The sequence below is a fragment of the Phyllopteryx taeniolatus genome, chromosome 20 (genome assembly GCF_024500385.1).
Source record: "Phyllopteryx taeniolatus isolate TA_2022b chromosome 20, UOR_Ptae_1.2, whole genome shotgun sequence".
NCBI classification, from domain to species: domain Eukaryota; kingdom Metazoa; phylum Chordata; class Actinopteri; order Syngnathiformes; family Syngnathidae; genus Phyllopteryx; species Phyllopteryx taeniolatus.
In genome coordinates this window covers 2,960,233-2,984,094 of record NC_084521.1, presented here as the reverse complement: position 1 = coordinate 2,984,094, position 23,862 = coordinate 2,960,233, and the positions used below count along the sequence as shown (strand labels likewise).

Sequence of the window (23,862 nt, the reverse complement as noted above, 5' to 3'; positions counted from 1 at the left end):
TTTTAATTCCATTTTTTATATACAGTATAGTGCTGTTTCTTTTTTTTTTTTTTTTTTCTTTTCTTATAAATGTCTTTTGGGGGCTGTCATTTGCTTTTTGGGGGTGTGGGCCCAATCAGGTGCCTGGTTGGCTGCCGGCTGTGCCGTGACCAGGATCCCGTCCGCAGCCGCCGCAGCACCGCCGACTGCAGCATCCCGCCCCCCGCCCTCATTAACATTCCCTCCCCGTATAAGCGCGCCTCTAGGTCCTCCCTCACACTCGGTGGGTGGCACCGGCGCGACCAAACCCCGACGGCCCGGTCGGAGGCGGAGAGAGAGCTGCGTCACAGGCGGGGAGCACGGTTGCCACACCGGGGAGAGAGGGGGTCCGACCGGGGGTCCTCAGTCAGCTGGCACCGCCTTGCGCATCGCATCCCCGCGGCCGGAGTGCGGACACGGGAGCGCCGCTTGTTCTTCTCCACCCCGGAGCGGGTGCGACCCCTCCGAGGCACCCACCCCGGACCATGTGCGCATCGACGCGGTGAAGTGTGACTCGCCGCCGGGTTGTGCGCCCTTGCAATCGGGCTCGGACACGCCGACGTTACCACGCCGTCATTGGTGAGTGAGTGGAGTGCTGTTTATTTACTGCCGCTCGATTGCGACTGCATCATTTTTGACACATTTGCAGACACTGTCGTTCGTGCCCAGTGTGACATTCAGCCAAATAATAGCGATAAATCCCAACAAGTTAGCTCAATGCACTTTTAGTGTGGATCAGTGAGGGGCGGCCGTCTGCCTTTACCAGACAAGCAAACAGTGATAAAGACAGAAAAAGGGGTGACAGGAAAATACACATCATCTGAGCAGTGCAATGGGAGTAACAGTAAATCATGGAACACTGTACTGCCAAAGGTAGTGCAAGTATTTATACTACTATGACTAATACTGTAGTAGCAAGAATATGTTTCCTACCGGGTGGGTTACTTTGAAGTCCTCTGAGGGCCGTGTTCTCCAACCTTTATTAAATCAAGTCACATATTTTACATTAAAAAAAAAAACAACAACTAGCGGCACACCTCCAAACTCAAATGAAAAAAAAGTGGAAACACTTTGACCGTCTGGTGGAAGAGTGTTTAATTGTTCTGCCTGTCACGATACGTAGCTGACATAGATAGTTGAACAAAGCTGCTTTATTTGTTGTGAATACAGAATTAGATCATTTTGCACAGCAAACACACATTTTAGTATGAAAAATATATATAATCCAACCAAGAATTTCACAAGTGTTCATAATTTGTTATCTAATGTTTATTGTACAATAGGAGCGGTGGGGTAGTGGTTAACACATGTGCCTCATAGTTTGGAAGTTTGGTGTTTGACTCTGGGCTCCAGCCTTCCTGCATGGCGTTTGCATGCCCCCCCCCCCCCCGTGCTAGTGTGGGTTTTCTCCAGGTTCTCTCGCTTCCTCGCACATTACAGAAACATGCATGTTTGCGTCACTGTGGACGACATCTTCCAGAGGCGCGAGTGTTGATGCTTGTTTACTGCCCTGTGATTGGCTGGTGGCCGGCCCAGGGTGTACACCATCTCACGCTCGAGTTGCAAGCTGTCACTTGTTGTTTTTTTTTCTTTTTCTGCTTTGTGTTGGAGTTACGAGCGAGCTTCAGATACACCGCTGCTCGAGTGAAGTAGGGGTAAAAAAGGGTGCCATCAAAGTACTGTAATGCCCGTGCATGTGGGCAAGGAGAACCACAGTCGCACTTTCTGCCATTTGTTGAACGGGACCATCTGTTAAACACACAAATACAAAACGAGAACACTTGCAAGGAGCTGCTGTAGGCCACAACTCACGGCTAGACGCTCACACGCAGATGAACGTACAAATTGGGCCGAGCTCCTGATGTCACTCACTAGGCCACGCCTCCTAAAGTCATACATCCAATGCAATACCACAGTATTTACAGTCATTAGACTTTTTAAAACTAGTTTATTTCTTTACATTCTCTAAATTGTTTTTATGTAATAATTTGCTATTTTTCTTTATAAATAATAACACCCCCCCCCCCCCCCCCCCCCCCCCCAAAAAAAGATAAAAGTAAATTGACTTCCAAGCTTGACCAGGCCAAATGAATGGAACTTTTACTAATACTGTCTAACAGGAATGCTTGGCTCAAGTAGATCTTCTGTTTAGATTTTGTGTTGTTTGCACTGAACGTGGCATCAAACGTGGTTTTGGAGGTGGCGTTTTATTCTATGTTCACCTTTGAGCACACTCGCTTACTTCCCCCTCCAGCAAAAGTTTTCCAACAGCGAGAAAGCTGTCAATCTTTGCAGGGTTTCAAGTGTTGAAGGATTCGGGCGACAAAGTGGATAATAGCTGGAACTCTGTTAAGGCCAAACGTAGAACACGAAATAGTCCATTGTCCTTGTTTGTAAGTCCCGAGTCAACCTGCTAGTCAGACCTCGCCATTGTGAGCGGAATGTTTGCTTGCCCCCACACCACCCTCACTTCTACCCTGCTTTGTTCTGCTGGACAATCCCCCCGTACTACCTCCACCCCCACCCCCACCAGCACCAGCAACATGTGTGAGGGGGAGCGGGGTCAGCGGGGTTAATGACATCTGGAGCGGACATCTGCCAGGATGGCTATTAAGCAGCTTATGAACAAAACGTAGGTAGCTAATGAGGACATGTATTCTCTTTTGCATTCATTTGTTTTCATTATGAAAATGAACCATCTATAGCGTGACACTTTTCGGTACTCTTCCATTTTTAGAACAACTAGACTCGCCTATAAACAGTAGATTGTGATTTCCATTCCAAATCCTTAAATATCTTGTATTTCAGTGTCAACCGCCGTAACCATGCGGGTTGACATTGAATTATCAAATTATTATTATTAAAGTTTCTATTTTTTTTTGTCCCGTTTATCACTTATTGCATAAACCTTTGATCCAAAACACAATAAAAATCCATTCTGGAATTCTAATAAGTAAAATACATTAAATTAGATTTATTTATTTATTTATTTTTTAAATCTTTGAATAAAAAGGGGAAAAAAACTGCAAATTTGAAACCCGTGAGCCTCCAAATTAGATGTTAGTTAGCTTGTTTTTATTTATATATACTTGTTGTTTTGAAAGGACAAGAGGAACACAGTGTTTTGGGGGGAAAAAAGGGAAAACAAATCCCAAAGTTTTGTGATTCATGTTTTCCACTGGACAGCGATAATATGCTTGACGTGTTTGTCCTTTGACGTATTAAAGATGGTTTACCACCAATATACAGATTGCTGCGTAATCACTCTATCTTGTTATTATCTTAAATCGCTGACAAATGAGTCCCTAGTCTTTGGCCGACAACGCTTTGTTTCCCATCCGATGTTCCAAAGTATCTCCAAAGTGTCCCCTGATTGGCCAATCTAATATCCATGTTAGGAAGCACTAACGGCAGCGTTAAACTCTTATCGCCAAGGTCCGGAAAAGTCTGAAAAACGCCCGGAAACTATCAACTTTCCCATCCCGCCTGGACAGAACCTATCACAGGAAATGGTGCAGGGGCAAAAAAAAAAAGAAAAACGCTGATGGGAAAGTATTAGGGAATGTGCCTCCGAAAGGTTTTAATAGGCAACTTATCCCCCATATGACTGGTAGCGAATGGTACACCGTGAGGTGGAATGCAGCCCCCGCAGGACCCCTTGCGCAAGTGCTCAGGATGGACTTTGCGCCCTTCTCCCGGCTGACAAAATAGCAAAGGCTAAAGCGGATCCAAACAGGATCTCGCAGGGGAGCAAAGCCGGCCCCTTGGCGTTTCTTTTCCGGTGTTTGAGCTCAAAGGCGTTCGAAATGAATATCAGGAACCAGTTGAGCAGTTCGGCATCCTTTTCGTCAAATCATTGGAAGAGAATGTGTCACTCATATTCCTTTTCTACCGAGCCGGTGGCCAAATGTACACCAGTTCTTCGCTTTTTAACTACCAAGAAATAACCAGGTTGGACGACGGGCGTATGGCTACATGTATCCGTATTTGGGCTTTCTGAAGAAAAGCTATTCATGTTGCACTTTCCCAAATAGAAGACAGACTATTGATGTTGCACTTTCCTAAAAAGGAAAGAATCATCAGTGTAACATGTTTGTCTGACTTGTTTATCTGCTGCATGTGGTTGTTCACTGCACCACTTGGCACCAATGCAAGTTGACTGTAACAGTGAACAGCTTTAATTTATACACAATTCCACTAATAGTCAACCATTGTGGAACTATGGGACTAGAATGTCTATGCTTTAGGATGTTGATTTATGCATTACTAGCTCTGTCGTCGTGTCATAACAAATAAACGTCATCAAATGACTTATAGGAAAGTAGTAATTTTTCAAAATCAAATCATCTGTAAGCCTTTTACTTTAAACAAAATGACATTAAAATGTTTTAAGATTGTAGTTTGGAGTATATTTAAGATTTCGACGATGAATATAGGAAATTAAAAACTAACAAATTTTACCAATATGGACTGTAACAGCTGTAGTTTATGCAGAGGTAATTCCGCTCTGTAGTAAACAAATGTCGACCCAAAGGACGCAATGTGAGTATAATGTCTATGCTTAAGGATGTTGAATAGGCATTATTGTCTAAGAAGCAGTGTTGTAGTAGGTTTTCACTCAAAATAGTGTCCACAAGAAGAGTAGATGCCAGCAGAAGAGGAAGCGCACCGGTAATGAATAACTAGCCATTACCGTGATTACACAGGGGAGGCCTTCGGAGGGTGGGTGCGCCGGCAGATCAGAGCGAGGGTGACCGTCCGAGCATGAGGGCGACGTGATTACCGGTGGGGAATTCCAGGCATTCCTGGGCTGCAGCCGTGCCACTCCGATGTGCGCCCCCGCCAGCTGACGCGCACCCCCAGATGCCACCGGGGGAAAGGGACCCACTAGCTTGATCTAATCCACTGGGACTGTGTTTTATAAACCCATTCCGATTGTTTTTTTCTCTCTCTCTCTCCAGAGAGCATTTGAGTGCAGTAACCTATAGAAAATGTTCAATAGATTCCTTATCCACAGTGGGATTACCTGCAACACACACACGCACATTTAGCTTTCCACCAACAGGAAGTCTAAATATGGACATTTTTCCCTACCAGTCATACATAGCAGCATTTGCAACTTTTACAGTGCAACATATTTTCTGTTGATAAGCTAACATTAGCGAGCTAGCTGAAGTGTGTTTGCGTTAAATCTGCCCCGAAGAAACTTGAATTAAAGAACAAAATGGTGTGTAGTAAAGTGTGTTACTGAAGAGTAGGTGCCTATATTTGAGAAACTGATGCCTTGATTTACATACTTTCTGTTACTAGCTGAGGTTGCTACGTGTGATGGCGTCAAAGCTGCTCCTGATAAAGTTGAATTATAGATGTCAAAAGTGTAAAATAATAGGTATAATAAAGAGACGGTTCTTATTTTTGGGAAATAAAGCCTTGATTTACTGCTTTGTTGATAACTAACATTAGCGGGCTAGCTGAGGTTGCTACGTGTAGTAACATAAAACTTGCCCCTGAAAAACATGGATTATAGAACAAAAAAAATGGAACATAGGTTGTTATTCAAGGGGGGGTTTATATTTGGAAAATGAAGCCTTCATTTTCGGTGTAAATGTTTAGTTCCGGGGTAATTTATTGAAGCAAAAAGAAGATGCTGCTCGATGGTGTAGTACTTTTGAGAGGTCCAGGAACCTTTGGTGTGGGGTCTGCAGCTCTGAGCCTTGTACTTCCAGGAAGTCCAAGTGTTAGCGGTGGTCCTCTGTGTGGGCAATCCCAGGACACGGTGGCCCGGCTGCTGGCTCTTCTTAAAGTGGCACAGATGAGCGCCTCTAATGGGATTATAAGAGGACCTGCTGGCTAGAGGGGAAGACGTCCTCCTTGGTGTGTGTGGGAGGGGGGGGTACACGTTACCCCTGACCGACCAGGTTCGACTATGAGGTGATGAGGTGAGAGTGCAGGCGTCCAAATAAGAACTGCAGCCTCACCTATGAGGATTAACGTCAACCTCCAATGGCCTGGGGGGAGGGGTTGCATTCCATCAAAAGAAAAAGACCCTCTCTTGTTTCCTTGGCAACTTGTTCCGTGTGGATAGTTCTTGTTAGAGCTTTGAAGGATTCCCAAAGCGTTCAAATCAAACGTTGTCTTGGTGCCCGGCAGCTTCATGCGATAGAAGCTGCAGATGAAAGTGCCGCCATATGCTTTCTGATTGAGGACCACCCCCACACTCAGGAGGTGTGAGGATGGAGCTCCTGTCTGTGTCACCGCTGAGCTGGATGGAGGTTATCTCGATAGCTTAGTCATAAATTGTCATCTTTTTCCACCCACTCTTCAATAACACCCTTTATTCTATAATTCAACTTTCTCAGATTTCACACTGACACTTAGCTTGTCAGTGAAAAAGATATCAATCAATTTTCCAAAATTTCGGCACCTACTCTTCATTTAGCTATCCTTTATTTCACCCTTTAGCTTATGGTTAGAAAAGATGCTTCAATGTCAATCCATGCTTCATTTTCAAATGAATAAGCCACTCTTCGTTGACACCCTGTTGTCCACACTTTTTTGTTCAATAATTAAAATTTCTCTCGGGCAAGTTTTGCGGTAACACACACACAGCAACCTCCACTAGTGCACTAACGTTATTTTAATTACAGATTCAAATAATCAGCATTAATGCTGATTGCAGAGGGGGTCAAGTCCATTCAAAGGGTTGCAAACAATGTCGGGGTTAATCTTGGGACAGTATACTCGCCGTTGCGGTGCTGATGCTGCGTCACCATGGCGACAGAGGCGTCATCGGAGGTGCACAGAGAGGGGGAGGAATCGGAGGATGCCGGACGACAGACCGCAGACGTCTGGCTCGGTGACGGGGAACAGACGTGGGGGGATTTTTCCATCGTGACGTCCTTCGTGTCATTCCCCGCACGTGTCCGTCTCTTATTCATCTTCATTGTCATAACAACCAACCAAAATATTAGAAACAGAAACAAATATTATGTTCAGTTCATCGATCGTAACAGGTCATTACTATCTTTGTTAATGTAGATATTTTTTCTGTATTGATGTCATTAAAATGTGAAGGTGTACCTAAGGTTGTGTCCAGTACTCTTATTGTACATACTGTATACAGTATTGTTAAAAAAAAAAGTGAACGGAGTCGGGAGTTTCAGTCACGAAGTTGGGGTTATTTTAGTCAGGTTTTGAAGTCAGTTTAAGTCGGGTGTTAAAGTCAGATGTTGGAGCTCGGTGTTTAAATCCGGTTAAGTTAAAATCTAATCAAATGTATTCATAAAGCACTTTTCATACATAAAAATGCAACACAAAATGCTTTACAGAAATAAAAACAGACAGTTAGTTGGCTGTTTAAATTGTGTGTTTAAGTCACTTTGGTGTCTAAGTCGGCTGTTTAAGTCTGGTGTTTAGGTTGGAAATTCAAGTTGGGAGTTGAAGTGTCGAATTTTGGAAACAGCTCTTGTGCTGGAAGTCATTAGATGTTACAGGTGTTCAGTACTTTTATGCGACATACAGTATGCTGTTCATTTGTATATAAATTATACAGTATCAAAAACAAGAGAAGGATGCCTGGCGGGCTACGTTGTGGTTGTTGACTGTTGTCTTTCTTTTCAATGCAGCTCTTGCATTGGATCGAGCAGGCGTACCTAACGAAGTGGTGTGCTTTTCAAATTGGATGCAGTGTGCATGGTCATTTCGTTGTCTGACTGCAACAGCTTCAAATAAATTCAGGAGAAACATTGCTGTTGCACTTTTTTTTTCTGGCCTCCTCCAGGGCATCTTTGCCATCTTTTACGAATAATAGCTCATCTTTTTGTCTGGACATCACACACACGCACACACTGAGATGCCCGCAGCCATCTTTGCGTCCCTCGCGGGGCTCGAGCGCTTGACATTTAACCGTGACGCTGGTAAACAGGCCGCCACTTTTCCGTCGACCTTGGTTTTGTCTCGCTTTTTAATGGCGCGCATTGACAGTAAGTGGACGCTCGCTCTCTGGAAGCCTAGTTTATTTTTAAAGACGCTAAATGACAAACATCGTGTATGCAGATGACACGAGAGCATACAGTAGAGCTCAGACGACCCAAACGTTGGAGGACTGCCATTTTGATTTGAAGAAGCCATTTTAGGTTCATTTTAGTCATTTCTCGGGGTGCTTCAAAGAAAACCTGCCCTTTGAGCCAGTTTCACTTAGCAACATGAAATTTGGTGTGTGTCTGTCATGAGCAGACCCACAAAAAAGTCTCAAGAAGCCATGCCCAAAAAGCATGCCATTTTGTTTTGAAGCAGCTATTTGCAGGGCTCGTTCAGATGAATGATAGTAACGATGGCATCTCGAATGTTTTGAAAATCCGATAACATCACAACATTTAAATTCGGAGTCATCCTGCAAGCCATTTGGTAATTAGCGCGTTTAGAGGTCGCTGTGATTGCTTAGGAATCAGCGAGGGATGATGATGATGATGATGATAATGATGGGACATTTCCTCAGCAAATATGAATCACTCTGAACTTTCAAGATGGCTCCTATCTGTTTGCTAATGACGCCAGCAGAACTCCTGGCAGGAGGGCTTAATGCCGTGCGAGCGGCGCTGATCCTCTTGCATCACACTCGCGCCACTCAATTAGCCGCAGTTAAGTCGCCAGTTACTCAAAGCCAAGCCACGCGTCCTCTTATTGCTTTCATGAGGGATCACGCCTTGAAAATGACTTAGTGGCTTGTTTGGCAACACATTGTTTTTTGCATTGTGACAGTCAGCTCATCACATGCTCCCTTGTTCGCTGATGAATATTTATGATGCAAATGCTAAGGTAATTCACTCCAGTTGTATCAGAAAGCAAGATTTTTTTTTTCCTCACTATTGCTTGTTTTTAATGGTTGCAGCGCCATCTTATTTACTTGTATGGAAAAACTATTGAGACCAATAATGTTTCAAAATAATACTAAACAGACAAAAATGCAAAAGTAGTAGATGAAAAATGCAAAAAAAATCTGATGAAAATATAAGGGCAAAAATAACCTGTAAAAATGTTACCTAAAAAATATTTTCAAAAATGTTGAAAAATACCAGTGTTTGACATTAGATGAAAATACAAAACAGTTACAGACTATGAAAAATATTAGATGTATCAGTCCCCAAAAATTGCCAAGGTATATAAAAATACAGTATTTGCAGAAAAACATCATAAAATTAGGGAAAGAAATACAAAATAGACCAATATCAGAGGGAACAGAGAAAAATACTAACTGAAAAACAAACAAAACAAAAAAATCAAAGGAAACAAACAACAAAAAATTTCTGAAAAACAAAAAAAATATAACACATAGTAGATAAAAATACAAAACATCTGACAAAAAAAAAATTATGAAGTATGAGCTGAAAATATTAGGAAATACAAAAAAACAAGAAAAAAGTCAGTTGTCCTCTTCAAGTCACAAAAATATTAGATGAAAAATGCCAAAATATCACATGACAACATTAGGAAATACAAGAACATGCAGAAGAAAAAAAACATAAAATACAAAAAATACAAAGAAAATGCAGAAAAACAAAAAAATTTAAAAAAACAACAAATATGACATGAAAAAAAAAATATCTGACAAAAATACTAGCTGAAAAATACAAAAATATTGCATAAAATATTTAACACTCCCAAAAATATCAGCACAAAAATGCAAAATATTCTAAAATAATTCAAACATATTTGCAGAAAAACAAACCAATTTGTGAAAAATACAACACATTTTCAATGAAAAATACGAAATAACAGACAAAAATATGAGATGAAAAGAAAAACCTCTGGCCCACATGCTCATCAGACCTCGGCCCTAATTTTCCACCGAGGCCGATCCTCACTTTTGGCCTTTGGCGAGCTCTCGACAATCCCTGCTTGCACGGAAACAAGGTCCAATCCCCCCGTGCCCCCCGAAGCCCCTTCCCCTGGGCCTCGTGTTCCGGCAATTGTAAACCTCAGCATTGCCTCAAATGGGGAATGTGCGTGGACTAAGGAACTTCCTGCACTTGTTGGCTGTGTAAAGACAGTGGAAGTCCCGGTAGCGCCGTGTCCATACTGTACTGACGTTCCAGCTTCCTGTCCTCGCAGCGGACATAATGTTGTGCTCAAGAATTGAGTCTTTTTACAGGAAACTGTAAATTCCACACGGCCTGTCCTCACCTCTTTGTACCATTACTACTATTGTTCTCCAACAAGAATTCGTGAGTGCTTCCTGACAGGATTCCTTTTTTTTTTTTTTTTTTTTTTTTTTTAAATCAGTGGTTGGATGTAACGAAGTACAAACTGTACCTACTGTAAGTAGATTTTTCAGGTATCTGCTGCTGCTTCACGGTCAACAGGTTCTGGGTTTGAATCTTGAATAACAATAATGATCATTTACCTCTTCCAATGGCCTCCTGCTGTTATCTGAGTTAGCTTTGGGTCAACAAGGCATCAGCAGAGCTGAGGTTAGGCAAATTGTGGCTTTTGTCGCCATGGTAACACGGCATGTCACTAACTGAGCATGAATAGCAGTCTTGTCTCGCTGATGTATTTTTTTTTTCTTCTTTTAATTATTATTATTGTCTTGTACACTAAAAGTGCTGATTTTGTACCCTTGACATTTGTACAGCTTAGGAACATATTGGAAACGGTTGCCGTGGAGACCAGTAATGGTCACAATGGGGAACGTGGTGTAGTTGGTGCCTAGAGCAAGGGTGTCAAACACATTTTTGTCATGGGCCACATCATAGCTATGACTTCCCTCGGAGGGCCGCTACAACTGTGAACCCATAAAAATGAAAGATTACCTCCTATACTGTAATTACATACAGTATTGTACAGTACATTGATGAATAACCAGTTTTGAAATCAGAAGCCTATAAAACATGTTTTTTGACTATTACATTTCTTTTCAAAGTGGGATTGGTAACAAAAAAATGCTTGCAAATATCTCAATGGTATTACACCCGTACACAATGAGCAATTTTGATTTGCTTTCGCGGGCCACATAAAATGATGTGGCGGGCCGGATCTGGCCCCCGGGCCACCAGTTTGACACCTGTGGCCTAGCTTTTCAAAGTGTAACCAAAACAGGAAGTAGAGGTAACAATGGCGCCCGTGTTGGCGCACCGTGTCGTCGTCGTTCTCGTTTCCGACTTGTGTATTTTTGTCACGGAAAAATACAACTTTATTTTCTTAAAAGGTACAAGTTTAAAAGAAAAAAAGACTGTTTTCATAACGTTTCAACTTTTATCAAAAAAGAAAAGGTTTGAGTTTTTGTCTTTTGTCGCAAAATTGGATTCTTTATATCGTAATTACTTTATGTAATTGAAAGACTCAACCATTTTTTTGTAAGATGACGAAGTATTTTACATTTTTAAAATGTATTCACATCAGAATGTAACCATTTTTAATTTATGAATTGGCGACACGCCAAATCATCCCGAGCGAGACGTCTTCGTCCGCGTCGACGGGAAGACGGCGACGAGGAGGTGGAAGTTATTTCCGACTCGGACGCCGGCGGCCGCTGAGCTGCATCCCGATGTTTGCCCTTTACCGCCTGGCTGACTGAGTCACTGAGCAGCCGGGAACGTTTCGGGCCAAATATTTCCCACTCGGGAATTCTTACCGAGCGTAACGGAGACATCCTTCGAATGCGGAGCGCCACTCAACGGTCAGTACATTAGGTACCCCTGCACCTGAGCTCATCAAATCCAATTTCAAGTCTGAATTTACCAGTTGTTGGTGCACCGATCGACATTTCCAACCCGAATTCTGATGTTTGCGTTGTGAAGTTGTATTCCCAACATTCTCTTCTCGTCATTTCACAGGCTTTGCCAACGAATTTAAATATTCGATTCAATTCATGGTTGGTGTGATTTTGAGCAGAAATCAATCAAAAGTGAGCATTACAGTCACTCGATAAAGTCTTCAATGATGGACACAGATCTGATTGGCTGGTGCGGCTGTGCCTAATGAAATGTCCAGTGAGTGCTTACATAAGAGTGGAGGTGTGATGCTGGGGAGTCTGATGTTCTTTTAATGGAACACACACACACACAGAGTGACTCAGCATTAAGTCATACTGTGTCATGTAAGTGGTGGTTATTGCAAGAAAGCCTTTAAAGCCCCGGTGTGTGCGTGTGTCGTGCGTAGCACTAGTGTGTGTGCATGCTCCCAATCACACGACGACAAAAAATATGGTTTCATAATGGCATTGTTCAGTGGCGATGCTTAATCAGCTTGCTTGGTAATAATAAGCCACTTTGCCAATGCGGGAATGTTTAATAGCAAAGGCCTTAACATTCCCCAGGTCCAGTATAAGCATCATCGAATTGGAAGCGCTTACAGATTATGGAAATGTCTTATTATCGAAATAGTGAGGAATGAAATATGACTGAAGTGTTAAGAAACCAAAAAAAGATATTACAAAGAAATACACAAATATTTACAAACAAACAGAATAAAAGATATTACAAAATACACTCATGAATGTGAATGAATCAAATATGCAAAAATAAAGTGTATAATATATTATAAAAATACACTGTTTTTGGAATTGTTTTTAAAGAATTCCCAAAAGATTATTACAGAAATACAATGAAACTAATCCAAAATAATAACAAAAAATAAATATTTGAAGAAAAAATAAATGCTTGAAATTAATGTATTTAAAAATAACAAAATGACATTTTTAAAATTGGAAAATCAATAGAAAAATACAGACATTAAAAAGAAAATTAAACATTCAAAATAATTTTAAAATGTACCACTATATTTAAAATATTTGAAGAATACAGAAATAGATGAAAAGCACAAATATTTGGGAAAACAATGTACTAAGAAATAATTATTAAATGAAAATTACAAAACAAAATAATCTTATGAAAGATATACTTGAAATTAATGCATTTAAACATATATTTCATGAAATAAAAACATACATAAGAAATACAGAAATATTAAGAAAATAATGAATAAAACAGATGGAAAAATACACAAATGTAAGAGTCAAATAAAAAATGTTAGAATAAAATACACAAATATTTGGAAAAAATCTAGTAATCATTTCATTTAAAAGATTACAGAAATATTATGGATTAAAGCAAATATATTTAAAAGCTAAAATATTAAGTAACTACGATTAGACAGCATCACAAAAATAGGAATAAAAATAAAGTACAAACATATCTGATGAAAAAAATAAATGTAATGTAAAAATGTATTTGAAAAACTAGATGGATTTTTTTAAATACAAAAATATATAAATAGTGAGAAATAAATACTTAAATGAAACATGAAAAACAATTGGAAAATAAAGGCAAAAGTAATACATGAAAATACTTTCCCTCTGTCATCATTGCCACCCTTCTGTGGTGGACTTAGGAAAAAAAAGCCAAAGAAAAAGCAAAACAGTGGCATGGAGTGTAATCCTTTAGATGCTCACTAAACTGAAGTCTTGAGATTTGCCGACATCCAATTCCTGATGATGCTTTTATTCATGTTTTTTGTGTGTATTTAAAAAAAGAAAGAAAAAGTTTGTTGACCGCCAACTGTCCCTCTTTGTGAAGCCAAATAACGTAAGCGCTTTACAATACCGACTAAGACTTTCACGCTGTTCGGCTCAAATTCCACAAATACTCGCTCACACCTGACTTTCATTAGGTTTGGTTGCCACGGCGACAGCTGACGCCTGGATGCATGTCAGTTGCCATGCAGTTTTTTTTTTTCTTCTTCTTCTTAAACCTCACCAATGACTTCAAAAGACTGCCGTAAGATGACAGGAAACCACGTTTAACAAGCTGTCGTCTCTTGGAACTTTGCGCTTTCACTACCTGACTGAAAGAAAAAAGCAAATCACACACACACAAATTTTGTTGCTCGGCAATGTTGTGCTAGTGAGAGGTCTCTGTGTGTGTTGCATCCAAACACACTTTCCCCAGCGACAAATGATCACTCGCGCTGCCCACCGCGACAAACAGCGTTTTTGTGTGTCGTGTGTGTCAGTGTGTGTGTTTGCGGCTGACGATGAATCAGCGCTTTTGCCCAAGTGCTTGTCCTCTTTTCTCCTCTTTTAAAATATTTGGCAATAACACAAAAACATTGCAAAAAAATCTTGGAAGAACAAAAAATAGGAAAATGCACAAATATTTAATGAACACACAAACAAATATAAACATATTTTTAAAAATATGAAAAATAATATATTTTGACAAAAATATTCAAATATTTTACTAAAGTACAACATATATATAGATATTATAATGTTTTTTTTTTAATTTGCAATAGTTTTTAATGGATTAAAACAAAGGCCATGCATCATCACTAAATGCAGAAGTCCCTTAACAAATGAGTTCATTTGTGATCGGCATGTCTTTTATTTCTCATTCAAGCATGAGTGACACACTCAGTAGATGCCTCCCAATACGGCTTAACATTTATTAGAGCGCACGATTAGTTTTTACTAGGTTGCATCAACTTGAGTGTGGTGTTGATACCTGAACAGCGAGCTTCATTTGACCCCCCACCCTGCCCCTGTGTGGTCTTTCCTAGAGAACCATGAGCACCGTGGAGGAGGACCCGGACCACATGATACCATGAAGACAAGCCTGCAGGTCCTGCGCTGCCAGCTGCTGAGTGAGTGCGGGGGGGGGGGGGGGGGCTACACGGCGCCAGTGGAAAAGCTCAAAACATGCCTTGCAATACATCACGCTATACATCTGTGTGCATGGAACAGGTGGAAAGGGAACGGGATGCGACAAAACATTAGGTACACTTGTGCACTCCGAATCAAACATGAGCAAAATATTATTTTAAGACAATCACACAAATATTTCAAAAAATACAAATATTGGGGAAAATATGACAAAAAAATATAAGATGAAGAATAAAACTATTGGAAAAATTACATGAATGTAAACATATTAGAAAAAAACAACAATATGACTGCAAAATAGCTTAAAACGTAAACATATTTTTGGAAGAAATGTAAAATTATTAAAAGAAAAATACAAAAATATTTGGAAAAAATAGATCTAAACTACAATAATATTACAACAAAAATATGTATTTATATTTGACGGAAAAAAGGTAAATTAGGAAAACTTTTATCAAATACAATATTGTTATGACAAAATATTAGGCATCAAATATTAGAAAAATAAGAAAAACATTCCAACAAAAATATATTTTTCAAAAATAAAGAAAATATGTGATGAAAATACACAACTATATGGAAAAACATACAAGTACATTAGACGGGGAAACAATATTAGAACAAAATACAAAACATATTGTGGGATTTGAACCCGGTCCCCGGAACTGTGAGGCAGATGTGCTAACCAGTCGCACACCGTGCCGGCCAGTTGTATGATAAAACCAATCATTCTTATTTAGGCTATTCTGAGTTAATATGTATTGAGCAATTAAGAAGCTATGAAACCTTTCATTGAAAAGGTCTTTCAAAGAGGTTTTTGATGTTATTTAATACCAAAATCAGACAACAGCAAGAAAATATTTTAATTTAAAAACTGTAATTGTATCTCTTTGTCATCCTCTGATGTTATTGTGGTTATTATTTCACATTTGGGACATTTTGGCCTGGCTTTAATGGCTTTTATTTTCGCGTTCTGTGTCCGGAATCCATCGCACTTCCTGTTTAGCATTTCTGTTTCCTGTTTGCTAAAGTCCAAGAAGCCGTTGCGAAATCACCAGCACAGTAAATGGCACTAGAAAGTGTGTTTTTTTGTTTTGACTGTTTTCTTCAAAGCTGCCGAGCAACAATTAGCGGGGCATTCAAACAGGAAGTTGTTATCTTTATCTGCGCGCTCACATCTGTGGAGTCCTCGCCGAGCACGCCGCCCAAGCGGGACCGTCCTGCCGCTCCACAGGATGGAGACGATCGGCACTCACACCCACAAGCAAATATTTTTTGTTTGCGTCTCCGTGGCAAAGATGAATTGTATTTTTGTGAGATATCGTTTAAAAATGAACCTCGGCTTTACCTCCACTCCTCTAGAGGGCAGCATATTCCCAGAGGGAAGATGCTAGAAAAGTCAGAAATATTTAATAATGAAATACATGAAAAAGAAAATATTTTAAAACAGGGTCTAATTTCGAATTAATGCACTTTTCATGTGATTTTTAGGTAAGTTATTAAAAAATATATATATTTTTTTATTTCATACAATTTGAAGTTCTTTAATGCTGAATTTGAAGGGTTTATATCCCAAATTCAACACAAAATTCACTTTCCAGCGCGTTTCAATCAATTTTTGATTGATTGATTTTCATTTAAAAAAAAAAAAAAAAAAGCTAAAAAGAAGATATTTTTAAAAGATTAATTAACAGCAAAATTCAAGTCTGAATTCAAAATGAAGAACTTTTCGTGGAGCTTTAAATTCAGTTTTTATAATAAGAAAAGAATCCAACAACAAATCCCCAAAAATTCAACAAAAAATAGATTGTGCACGCAATAATGGATAAGTAAAAGTAGCGAGCGGCATGCCGATCATTGTAGCGTAGTAAAAGTATCGAATCTTCCTAACGTAAATACTCAAGTAAAAGTAAAAAGTTTGGTGCATTCAAACTACTCTGACAAGTACAATTTATCCAAAATGTTACTTGAGTAAATTTAGCCCGTTACGACCCCACCTCTGCTGGTTATAAATAAAATGAATATAATGGTAAAAATGATTAGATGCAACACAAATTCAAAAAAGTGAAATGCAATAAAGTCAATACAAATATTATTTTTGTCAAATGTAATAATGATAGTTCCCGCTGTAGCAGCTTTGTTTTGGATGGTGCAGGTGTACCTAATGAAGTGTCCATGGGGGATAATATTTTCTGTGATCCGACATTGTGGCAAATGTGGTTGCCAGCGATCGTACCATCGTAGGTGGCGGCTGCGATTCAGATCTCGCAGGAGGGAAACCAACAGACAAAAAGTTCATTGACGAAGGGCTTTCCTAATTTGGCGTTTGCCGGCGTGCCCATGCGATGCGTTTGCCACGTCAAGCGCGCCGCTCGCTCCCCTTGGCACGCGGGCCGAGGCGACCCCAGTAAGATACGGTACATATCTGACACGGGCGTGACGGACGGAGCGCTCACGTCACGCGAGGGAAATCCGGCTGCCGCCTTCCATTAGCGCTTGTCGTTCTCCTTCTGGCTCCGTGTTTGCCGCCGTCGAGGCTAATCGCCGGCGGCCTCCGGCACCTGGGATTTATCGACGCCATCGAGCGTCGAGCGCTTGGAGGAATGTCAACCGGGCAGCAACATCGTCTTCCTCCATCCGAATGGAAACCCCTCTCAGCATTTAGCCATCTTAAGGCCCATCGTGTACTAGTAGCCTCTTTCTCTTCACTAGTCAGACTATTGTGTTTCACTAGTAATGTTTTTTTTCCCACTACTGTATGACATTTCTGTACACTATGAGGACAACTTTTTACTACTAGTGTGGACAAAGAGTGTACTAGTACATGGATCTTAAGCTGCATATCAAGGATAAAGAATAAATGCTCAAGCAGCTTTCCATCGTCCTCCTCTTCCCCAGCGCAACAGTGGCTAATGAAAATCAGCGTGCGGCCATTATTCAGAGCAGCGCGTGCAAAACGGCGTGCATGTGCAAGCGTGGAGATAAGAGAGGAGCGCTTGTCGCTTGACACCCTCGCACCGTGTTGGTGTCTTAACGAGACCCCTTTGTTAAAATGAGCCTTTGCTGATAGTACACGGTCGCTCGTTTTTCCCCATCACCTATGGGCGTATTGTCCTTGAGCTTTTGTTTTTATGCAACGTGGACACTCAAAGTCAAGCTTATGCGCCATTATTTGCTGTTTTGTGCTCAGTCCATGGCGCTGTCTAATAAAGAAGTAGTACTTTGCTGCCATCTTGTGGCATCTATAGCAAATGTAACCCTTTTGGGAGGGGCCGTCAATTACTCATGATAACAATGTTTTATGGGATTTTAGAGCTTTTTACAGCAATATAAATATTGAATACATATAGATTAAAATGCAGTTAAAAGTGCAGTATATGAAATAGATAACATTCGAAGCAGCCTGGCAGGATTTCCATTTTCTTGCCCTGATTGGCTGGTGGTTATTATTATCATTTATGTTATGGCGTTTGTCTTTACTTTACTTTACCAATTTGAGCTTCAAATGTTGTTTTTTTGAAATGTTATTTTATTTTAATCCCTTCTATATTGGTGCCATCTGTATTTAGGGCATTACAGAAAGAGCCCAATATAGTACACCAAAAGTCTGCATTCAGCAAATTTTTTTTTAAAACTTTTTAAATATTGCATTTATACAATTTCAACCACTTTTTCCAATAATTTTAAGTTATTTCTTAATGCTGAATTTGCAGGGTTTACATACAAAATTCAAATATACAGTAAACAATCAATTTCATCAATCAGTCAAGTTTTCATTAGTACATAGCCCAAGGGAGATTATATTAATTAATATACTAAACTAAAAAGTCTTTCAAATTCACTTTTCCTAATTACAAAAAAATACATAGCCAAAACAGAAAATTAAGACATTAAATGCTGAATTTACAGGGTTCATATGGAACTTTTCCTGTGGAGGATTTTGTCAGCGGGACGTCACCTTCTGCGGTATTCAAGTGACCTTGGGGAGCCGAGAGAAGGAAATTCAATCGTTGACAAATATACGATAATACCTGTCTTATCGCGTCACGTCACACAAAAGCCAACTCGACAGCTCCATGCGCACAAAGGCCTAGTGGGGCTCCCACTTGTAGCTTTATGTCACACTGGACGCAAAAAGGCTTTCGATGGAAAATTACGATTAGCGATGTTACTAATGGGACGGAACTAAAATGCTATCGTAGTGCAATGTGTCCACCACTGTAAAAAAAAACCAAAAAAAACCAAAGAGGAAGTCAGTCGTGCGGCCTGCTGATGTCGTCGGCCCTCGTCGATCTCGTTAAACGCACTCGATTCAAGGCGGAGGTGCGTAATGAATGCAAATCGACACCACGGAGTGTGTCCAAATAATCCCGATAGATTAAAAAAAACAAAAACAGCCATGGCATGCTCAGTCACGCGTGGGCACATGCATGCGATGTTTATCTGTGCCACGCGGCCCATCGAAACGTGCGTATCTCAAATCATCTTTCCCCATTGAAGTCAATGCAAATGCAATTAATCTGTTCAAGCCCCGCCCCCCAACAACATTTGTTTATAACATGTTCTTTCATTTACAAAAAAAAATTAAAAATGCACTCAACAGTATTGTGGGATATAAAAACACAGTAATAAAATTTGCCCTCCTGTACCTAATGTTTCGTCCTTCCTGGTTCCTCTTCTTATTGGCAATTGGCCAAAGCAGATAAATTGTGCGTTAGCACCACCTGCTGATATTGTCCTTCCACTGCATGGAAACCAATGTGAACTGACGGTGGCCGGATGTTGTGAATGTCGCTGCCGCCATTTAGCGGTGGGGGGTTGAAGCACACTCATATCTCAGATTTTTGCTCATATGTTAAGACAAAAAAAAAAAAAATCAGACAAGCAATATTTTCAAATCGCCCGATTTTTGCCCATATTTTGTTTTTAAACATTAACACATTACAACATCAGACAAGGATAAGGACATTCAAACAAACAACAATATCACATTTTCAGTGAGTTTCAGGATTAATACATATCTATTCTTTTTTATTTCATTGGCCGATTAATTTGTTATCAGATAATTTTTTCTGCCAGATATTGAAATCAGCATCACCCTAAAAAAATCCATATCGGTCGGGCGCCCCTTAAAGGCACACATCCAACACACGGCGTACCCGTACAGTACGTACAGTAATTTCTCTTTAAAAAGCAGTCCGTTTCTTTACATTGTCTTTCTTCCTTTTTTGTGTTTGTGCTATTTTCTTCATCGGGTGTTTTTTGCAGGCGGAACAGATTACAAATGACATTTTTGTGCATTTCAATGGGGAAAATTTGTATACGCGAACAAATTGAGGTACAAACTAAGTAAATAAACAAACGAGAAAGTCGTGAAGGTTTCCTAAAAGAATCTCGAATGATGCTCGTTTTTGCGCAGGTGTTCTCGCCTTCCTCGCACTGGCGTCATCGGCGCAGGAGCTTCACCTCGGCCGCGGGGCCCAACAACGGGACTCTGTCACCATGGCGACCGCCGGCACCGGCAGCCCGGACTGGCACCGGGAAGGCTCCAGCAGCGGGGAATGGTCGCACAAAGCGGGCGCCGGGAACGTCGTCCTTGACCCCACCCGAGCCTCCGACCTGCCGGATCTGCGGGCGTCGCTCAAGGAAGTCCCGGCCCTCCGCGCCATCACCCTCAGGGAGGCGCCCGCCGACACCAGCCAGCCCCCCGCCGACTGGCCAGCTGTGACGGCGTCCGCCGCCCCCGCGGGGGCATCCCCGGGTTATCAAACCTTCGCCGTACCCGCTTCCGAGGAACCCGGCATCCCTCCTACAGAGAACGCGACCGCCGGGGCGGTCACGGTCCCGCCTCGCCGCCCGAACGCCACGGACGGCGACCCGCTCGGGGTAACCGCGAGCGCCGCCCCTGGCCGCCGCGCCTCCCCTCGGGAGACGGATGGCGGCGGCAGCGGCGGCTTCCTGAACAGGCAAGTGCCCGCCACCACACGCGACCCCCGGGGGGCCGACAACAGCTCGGGGTCTGCCCCGGACTCGAAGCCGTCGTCCCGCGTCGCGGTCTGCCTGAGTCGTATGGACATCGTGTGGATCGTGTTGGCCATCGGCGTGCCCGTGTCCACGTGCTGTGAGTAGCAACTTGCGTTGCGGTGACATTTATCAAAAGAACTATGTTGAAGTGAGCTGAGGAGTTTCACCTGTGAGGGAGGAGCCACACGCTAGTGTAACGGTGTCTTCCGTCCCGCGTTGTCGTTCGCTAGCCGTGCTGCTGACGGTGTGCTGCATGCGGCGCAGGAAGAAGTCGTCGGGCCAGGAGAGCAACCTGAGCTACTGGAACAACGCCATCACCATGGACTACTTCAGCCGCCACGCCGTGGAGCTGCCCCGCGAGATTCACACGCTGGAGAGCGAGGTACGCGCGCCGGTCAATGCGTCAATGTCGTCGCTTGCTAGCGCAGACTTTTCCAGATGGTTCGCAGTCACGTTGGGGCTTCAAAACGGGAGGTTTGCCCTAACTTTATTCAGCCAAGGAATGTACAGACCAGATCTTTTTGGGAAAATATTTCATTTGACCTCTACTACCCGCTTTCAACATTTCCAAAAGACTCAAACCTATGAAAATACACTTTGAAGACTCCCTTACCACCCGTTCAAGAAATATCACTTTTATGAAATTAATCATTTGAAACCCTGGAAGTATTTTCAAACCCTTTTTTGCAACCCTAATTTGAAACCCTAACCCTGTTTTGCAACACTACTTTGAAACCATAACCCTTTTTTGAAACCGTAACCCTATTTTGCAACCCTACTTTAAAAACCTAACCCTGTTTTGAAACCAGTCATTGAGACCCCACCCCTGCTTTGAAACCCTACTTTAAAACCCAAACTCTATTTTGAAACCACTCATAGAAACCCTAACGTTGTTTTGAAACCCTACTTGGACACCCTAACCCTATTTCGAAACTCTCCCTTGAAACCCAAAAACTCTCTTCGAACCCAAATTTTGAAACCCCCGTTTTATCTGCAAGCCATTTAATTTGAAGCGAAATTAAAGTTCAGAGAGAGATCAAAGTTCGTGCTCTGTTTATGCTTTATTTCTATTTTCATTTCTTATGACGTACAAATATAATTTACTATTTAAATGAATATTCATATATTTAAACTACTGTATAGTACATTGCATTTGTGTGTGGATACTTTTGATGTTATAGTGACTAAAGCATGATTTTTTTTTTTAATTGTTCAATCATAATTCATCGGTTCGTCCTCATTTGCATATGTACAGTGTCGCATACAGCAGTTTTTTTTTGTGTGTTTCATTGCCATCTAGTGGTCCAAACCTCACATAGCAGCACCGACAAACCCCTTTTAGTGCTTATTTGTGATGAGGTCATTGGTTATATGCTGATGATCATTAAATATGTTTTTCAAAACTATCTGACTTATAGTAGAGCATTATATTTAGGGAGGGAAAAAAATTGGGCTTTTTCAAAACTATGACAAAAGAATTTTATAAAAAAATAAAAATAAAAATGTACCTTCCATAAGGCATTTTGTGAAAGAAAAACACTTTATAGTAAGGCATTTTTTTAAAAAACTTCTTTTATATCTTATAACTTATCTTTTTTAATAAAATACCTTACTAAGGCATTTAAAAGAATTTTGACTTGCAGTAAGGAATTTTATTTTATTTTTTAAAAAGATATGACTGATTAGGATTTTTATTTTAAAAATGTATGATTTTTGGATGATGTATAAAATGTTCTTGGGGGGAAAAAAACGACATGTAGTAAGGCATTTTTTTTTTAAAACGACATTACTAATATTTTATCTAAAACGATGTATACTAAGGCATTTTATTTCAAAAAAAAAAAAAACATAACATATTCAGGCATTTTCTTATTAATTACATATTTTAAAAAAAAAAACGACATGGAGTAAATAAGGAAATAATCCCTTTTCCCCCAGGAGCACGACAGTTGCCTGCCTCCAAACGGCGACTACGGCACGGGCAGCGTGGTGCTGGTCAACCCCTTCTGCCAGGAGACCCTCTTCATCAACAGAGACAAAGCCTCGGCCATCGAGTGACCCCTCCGTGACCTCTCACCTCCAGTTTATACACCAGACTTTGTCAGCGCAGTGTCAAGTGACGTGAGAACGTTTACTAGCAGGACGACGACGAGGCACTCGCCTATTTTTCTGATGTACATTTTCTACACACAAACACACGCACACAAAGTGTATTCATTGTGATAATTTTTAATGTCTTTATAAATACACACAACTGGTTTGGTTCAATGACTGAAAAAAGTGCTTTTGTTTTATTAAAAAGATGAAATGACTTATTATAGCCTGTTCAACTTGAATGGACAATATGTATACATATATATCGGGCAAGTTCCTTTTTTTACAAGTTCAACTCAAAAAGTGTATAAAATATAGAGATTCATGAAACACATTGGCTTGTTATGTGATGTCACCTCATGAGATGGTGAACTGCATGTGGTGAATCAATCTAATTTTCGATCTTTGCTTTTGGAATGGAACTACTGAAATGAATTACGTTTTTCCACAGTTTTCTAATTGACTGAGATGCACCTGTGTACTCTATATATATATTTTTGGGGGTTTGAGTGACACAAAATACAACATTTGAGTATTTCGGAGTGTGTAACTTATTATGTCCGTGTTTAGATTCTTACGTCTTCTTTAATCATATGGCCCGACTGATGCAATTCTTTTGAATCAGAATTTTCATCGTAAACAAATTGTCATTTTTATCCTCGTGCGGGAGTTACAAAAATGAAATAAATAAGCAGTGCAGTAATATTCACCATGACTACGTATATTTTTTGACTAATCATATACTAGGAGGATTGATAAATGACTTACGGGAAAGGTTGGCTTTGAAGGCATCATTAGAGGGTCAGAGGTCACCAGCTTCTCCAGACTGGTGTCGTAATAAAAGTACTTACACTCTGTACTCAAGTATTGGTACTTGTGTATAATAAAAAAGAAATGGTAACGGGTAGAAATACTGATTCAACTCCACCCCCCCACCCAAATAAAATACAAAATAAAGTATGTTTCAGAGCCGTTCTTTTTTTCCTGCTTTGAAATGTAGAGAGCAAAAGGAAAAAGTCATCAGAAGAATACTCAAGTAAAGTACATTAATTTATCGCGCATGTTTT

The 23,862-nt window shown here is 40.7% G+C and overlaps 1 protein-coding gene across 1 annotated transcript; it reads left to right on the top strand.

The window, feature by feature from the left end:
• Positions 1–97: 97 nt before the first annotated feature.
• Positions 98–23,504, top strand: tmem108 (transmembrane protein 108). The gene is made up of 5 exons (XM_061759047.1): positions 98–597; positions 14,575–14,658; positions 20,097–20,798; positions 20,932–21,083; positions 22,640–23,504. Exons 2-5 carry the CDS (start codon positions 14,619–14,621, stop codon positions 22,757–22,759), a joined length of 1,014 nt encoding a protein of 337 aa, XP_061615031.1. The 5' UTR covers positions 98–597; positions 14,575–14,618; the 3' UTR covers positions 22,760–23,504.
• Positions 23,505–23,862: the final 358 nt, after the last annotated feature.

Bases quoted from the DNA above. Each gene is read 5' to 3' on its own strand.
- tmem108 (XM_061759047.1), top strand. From the start codon at position 14,619: ATGAAGACAAGCCTGCAGGTCCTGCGCTGCCAGCTGCTGA. The intron at 14,659-20,096 runs GTGAGTGCGGGG...GTTTTTGCGCAG, and splicing joins CCTGCGCTGCCAGCTGCTGA to GTGTTCTCGCCTTCCTCGCA. The intron at 20,799-20,931 runs GTGAGTAGCAAC...GTCGTTCGCTAG, and splicing joins CGTGCCCGTGTCCACGTGCT to CCGTGCTGCTGACGGTGTGC.